The sequence below is a fragment of the Oncorhynchus tshawytscha genome, unplaced genomic scaffold (genome assembly GCF_018296145.1).
Source record: "Oncorhynchus tshawytscha isolate Ot180627B unplaced genomic scaffold, Otsh_v2.0 Un_contig_3847_pilon_pilon, whole genome shotgun sequence".
In the NCBI taxonomy this organism is placed as follows: Eukaryota; Metazoa; Chordata; class Actinopteri; order Salmoniformes; family Salmonidae; genus Oncorhynchus; species Oncorhynchus tshawytscha.
In genome coordinates, this window is record NW_024609697.1 from 285,001 (window position 1) to 291,133 (window position 6,133).

The 6,133-nt window shown below is 43.3% G+C and overlaps 1 protein-coding gene across 1 annotated transcript in view; it reads right to left on the reverse strand.

Annotated features, from left to right (window-relative positions):
* The window catches only part of LOC121838749 (coronin-2B-like), an 87,037-nt gene extending 82,340 nt beyond the window's left edge, over positions 1-4,697 (reverse strand). Inside the window, 1 exon segment of the mRNA XM_042317010.1 lies at positions 4,562-4,697. Within this exon segment, the coding sequence (XP_042172944.1) occupies positions 4,562-4,576 (15 nt within the window). The 5' untranslated portion in view covers positions 4,577-4,697.
* Between the last annotated feature and the right edge of the window lie 1,436 nt (positions 4,698-6,133).

A 6,133-nucleotide genomic window follows, 5' to 3' on the forward strand; every position in this document is an offset into this window, starting at 1 on the left:
CTCTCTCTCTCTCTCTCGCTCTCTCTCTCTGTCTCTCTCTCTGCTCCTTAATTGATTAAGACGCTCAAACCTGCTGATGACTCTAAGCTTTACTCTCAGCCACCGACCAGCAACACACACATCCAACAAACAACACTCACCCACCCAGACACTAACGCATATGGATACACACACACACACACACACACACACACACACACATACAAACTCAGCAATCAATACTAATCTCGTAAAACAATATTAATCTAATGAACAACTAATCAACATTGATGCTGCACACAGACAAACATTTCAGAAGCACATTGACGTTTACACACAGGGAAATACACTGATGTTTCCACACAGGGAAATACACTGATGTTTACACACAGGAAATACACTGATGTTTACACAGGGAAATACACTGATGTTTACACACAGGGAAATACACTGATGTTTCCACACAGGGAAATACACTGATGTTTACACACAGGGAAATACACTGATGTTTACACACAGGGAAATACACTGATGTTTACACACAGGGAAATACACTGATGTTTCCACACAGGGAAATACACTGATGTTTACACACAGGGAAATACACTGATGTTTACACACAGGGAAATACACTGATGTTTCCACACAGGGAAATACACTGATGTTTACACACAGGGAAATACACTGATGTTTACACACAGGGAAATACACTGATGTTTACACGCAGGGAAATACACTGATGTTTACACACAGGGAAATACACTGATGTTTACACACAGGGAAATACACTGATGTTTACACACAGGGAAATACACTGATGTTTACACACAGGGAAATACACTGATGTTTACACACAGGGAAATGTATTAATGTTTCCACACAGGGAATACACTGATGTTTACACACAGGGAAATACACTGATGTTTACACACAGGGAAATACACTGATGTTTACACACAGGGAAATACACTGATGTTTACACACAGGGAAATACACTGATGTTTACACACAGGGAAATACACTGATGTTTACACACAGGGAAATACACTGATGTTTACACACAGGGAAATACACTGATGTTTACACACAGGGAAATACACTGATGTTTACACACAGGGAAATACACTGATGTTTACACACAGGGAAATACACTGGCATTTCCACATATGGAAACACACTGACATTTACAAATGATGACAGTGTGAGCTTTCTGCATCCACATGCATGTGGGAGGCAGACTGGGTTTATCTCTGTCCCAAACCCTGAGAGACTGAAAGTTCACTTGTTGACACGTGATAATATTTCCTACCAAGTGACCATTTGACAGGCAGATAAATAGTACAACCTCAGCACCAGCCTGGACAGTCCTTGAGTAAGGCTTCTAATCACATGGTTGAAACTCACTGATTCAGAGGGGTTGGGGTTAAATGCTGGAAAGATACATTCAAGCTGAATGCATTGCAGCTGGACAACTGACTAGGTCTCCCCCTTTCCCTTTCCCATTCTTTCAAGTTTTACACACAGAATCCTCCAGGCTCTGACCTGCCTGGCAACTACCAGAGTTTCAGCATCCAGTACAAGCACAGCCTCCAAAATGTCCTCTAAATTGGTCTTCTTTCTACAATACTGAACCTCACAGAACTCTAACTAGATCTACAATACTGAACCTCACAGAACTCTAAGTAGGTCTACAATACTGAACCTCACAGAACTCTAACTAGATCTACAATACTGAACCTCACAGAACTCTAAGTAGGTCTACAATACTGAACCTCACAGAACTCTAACTAGATCTACAATACTGAACCTCACAGAACTCTAACTAGATCTACAATACTGAACCTCACAGAACTCTAAGTAGGTCTACAATACTGAACCTCACAGAACTCTAACTAGATCTACAATACTGAACCTCACAGAACTCTAAGTAGGTCTACAATACTGAACCTCACAGAACTCTAACTAGATCTACAATACTGAACCTCACAGAACTCTAAGTAGGTCTACAATACTGAACCTCACAGAACTCTAACTAGATCTACAATACTGAACCTCACAGAACTCTAACTAGATCTACAATACTGAACCTCACAGAACTCTAACTAGATCTACAATACTGAACCTCACAGAACTCTAAGTAGGTCTACAATACTGAACCTCACAGAACACTAACTAGATCTACAATACGGAACCTCACAGAACTCTAACTAGATCTACAATACTGAACCTCACAGAACACTAACTAGATCTACAATACTGAACCTCACAGAACACTAACTAGATCTACAATACTGAACCTCACAGAACACTAACTAGATCTACAATACTGAACCTCACAGAACACTAACTAGATCTACAATACTGAACCTCACAGAACTCTAACTAGATCTACAATACTGAACCTCACAGAACACTAACTAGATCTACAATACTGAACCTCACAGAACACTAACTAGATCTACAATACTGAACCTCACAGAACTCTAACTAGATCTACAATACTGAACCTCACAGAACACTAACTAGATCTACAATACTGAACCTCACAGAACACTAACTAGATCTACAATACTGAACCTCACAGAACACTAACTAGATCTACAATACTGAACCTCATAGAACTCTAACTAGATCTACAATACTGAACCTCACAGAACACTAACTAGATCTACAATACTGAACCTCACAGAACACTAACTAGATCTACAATACTGAACCTCACAGAACTCTAACTAGATCTACAATACTGAACCTCACAGAACTCTAACTAGATCTACAATACTGAACCTCACAGAACTCTAACTAGATCTACAATACTGAACCTCACAGAACTCTAACTAGATCTACAATACTGAACCTCACAGAACTCTAACTAAATCTACAATACTGAACCTCACAGAACTATAACTAGATCTACAATACTGAACCTCACAGAACTCTAACTAGATCTACAATACTGAACCTCACAGAACTCTAACTAGATCTACAATACTGAACCTCACAGAACACTAACTAGATCTACAATACTGAACCTCACAGAACACTAACTAGATCTACAATACTGAACCTCACAGAACTCTAACTAGATCTACAATACTGAACCTCACAGAACTCTAACTAGATCTACAATACTGAACCTCACAGAACTCTAACTAGATCTACAATACTGAACCTCACAGAACTCTAACTAGATCTACAATACTGAACCTCACAGAACTCTAACTAAGATCTACAATACTGAACCTCACAGAACTCTAACTAGATCTACAATACTGAACCTCACAGAACTCTAACTAGATCTACAATACTGAACCTCACAGAACTCTAACTAGATCTACAATACTGAACCTCACAGAACTCTAACTAGATCTACAATACTGAACCTCACAGAACTCTAACTAGATCTACAATACTGAACCTCACAGAACTCTAACTAGATCTACAATACTGAACCTCACAGAACTCTAACTAGATCTACAATACTGAACCTCACAGAACTCTAACTAGATCTACAATACTGAACCTCACAGAACTCTAACTAGATCTACAATACTGAACCTCACAGAACACTAACTAGATCTACAATACTGAACCTCACAGAACTCTAACTAGATCTACAACACTGAACCTCACAGAACTCTAACTAAATCTACAATACTGAACCTCACAGAACTCTAACTAGATCTACAATACTGAACCTCACAGAACTCTAACTAGATCTACAATACTGAACCTCACAGAACTCTAACTAGATCTACAATACTGAACCTCACAGAACTCTAAGTAGGTCTACAATACTGAACCTCACAGAACACTAACTAGATCTACAATACGGAACCTCACAGAACTCTAACTAGATCTACAATACGGAACCCTACAGAACTCTAACTAGATCTATAATACGGAACCCCACAGAACTCTAACTAGATCTACAATACGGAACCTCACAGAACTCTAACTAGATCTACAATACGGAACCTCACAGAACTCTAACTGGATCTACAATACGGAACCCCACAGAACTCTAACTAGATCTACAATACGGAACCTCACAGAACTCTAACTAGATCTACAATACGGAACCTCACAGAACTCTAACTGGATCTAGAACCACCAGCTAAATTCAAACCCTGCTGTATCTTGCTACAGCCCAAGTTTCAATCCCCAAGTCAACTCACACCAGATCCCCATCCTCTCATGAGTCTGTAGTACAATACTGTATGATATCAACAGTCAGCTAAAGTCTAAGCACTGCTGTGTGTCCCTGTTTTGACCTGCAACTGTGGTACTGACTTTCACCCCCAGTAGACACACGCAAGCTCTTCCACCTGCTCCTCTAGCTGTACAGCAGTGCACATGTCCGTAGTACAATACTACACCATGAGCAGCTGTCCCAGGTAGAGCTGAAACCCTCTGTCCCAGTCCTGCCTGGTAACAGGACTGTTAGTGTGAAGGACACGTACGGTACAAGACAGCCAAACTACTGCAACCCATGTGTTGCTGAGCCCCAAACCAGCCGTGTCCTGTCTCAACTGTCACCCAACCCCCACATCTCTCCTTCTTCCCAGGTTTGTCCTCTTACCTTTGTAACAGTCATGCAGAGGCAGTGGGCGAGGAGCGGAGCGGTGTCCACTTAAACCAAAGCTGTAATACGCTGCAGGAGTGAGAGAGAGGAGATCTCTGCTGAGCACGCACAGAGAGAGAGAGAGGAGAGCTCTGCTGAGCACGCACAGAGAGAGAGAGAGAGAGAGAGGAGAGCTCTGCTGAGCACGCACAGAGAGAGAGAGGAGAGCTCTGCTGAGCACGCACAGAGAGAGAGAGAGAGAGAGAGAGAGAGAGAGAGAGAGAGAGAGAGGAGAGCTCTGCTGAGCACGCACAGAGAGAGCTAGAGAGAGAGAGAGAGAGAGGGAGAGAGAGAGAGAGAGAGAGAGAGAGAGAGAGAGAGAGAGGAGGGGGAAAAGCCGGGTTACTGTGTGTCTCCCGCTAAGTGGTGTTGCTGCTGTTGCCCAGTCCTGCTGTTGCCGAGTGCTGCAGTGAAGTAACAGGAGGGAGGCAGCGTGTGGTTACTACAACAGGAAAAGGCTCTGCTCTGCTCCGTTCCCCTCCCTCTCCCCCTCCGGTCCCCCCTCTCAGTCCTCCTACACACCCACACTGGCTGCACTCCTCTCTCTCTCTCCCTCATCCTGTTCTTTTTCTGCCAATCTGATTACAGACTAGCTAATGAAGCTTATTGATGTTTAGAGGGATGGAGGGAATGGTGTTGCCTGGGACAGGAGAAGGCTGCAGTGGAAAAGAGAGAGAGGGAGGCAGAGCCCAAAGAGCTGTGTGCTGTGTCGCAGTCTACTGCCTGGGCTCTGAGTGCCAAAAGGCTGCACGTCAGCTAGTACGTGTGTGGGGAAGAGAGTGTGAGAGGAGTGATGGGAGTGATGGAGAGAGAGGAGAGAGGAGTGATGGAGAGAGAGAAGAGAGAGGGCGTGATGGAGAGAGAGGGAGTGATGGAGAGAGAGGAGAGAGGAGTGATGGAGAGAGGAGTGATGAGAGAGAGGGAGTGATGGAGAGAGAAGAGAGAGGAGTGATGGAGAGAGAGGGAGTGATGGAGAGACAAGAGAGAGGAGTGATGGAGAGAGGAGTGATGGAGAGAGAGGGAGTGATGGAGAGAGAGTAGAGAGAGGGGGTGATGGAGAGAGGAGCGAGAGGGAGTGATGGAGAGAGAGGAGAGAGGAGTGATGGAGAGAGAGGAGAGAGGAGTGATGGAGAGAGGAGTGATGGAGAGAAAGATGGAGGGCAGGATTCAGTTCACTTTTAACCTTGTTCTGGAAATGTATAGTGGGTAAGAAATATTTAGATAGAATGATTAAATGGCACAACACACACACACAAGTACTCAGACATGGTACTGAACTTCTTAATCCAAAATGCTGACATTATTGAGAGCCAGCAACATACACGTCACTTCACTTAACTTCACTACACATAGTGTGTTTTACCATTTATTAGAAAATATTAAAATGCATAGTGTTGGAGTTAGGACTCTGCTCCTTCAGGGCAGCTCACTGCCAGAGCTAAGAGTTAGGATTCTGCTCCTTCAGGGCAGCTCACTGCCAGAGACAAGAGTTAGGACTCTGCTCCTTCAGGGCAGCTCACTGCCAGAGCC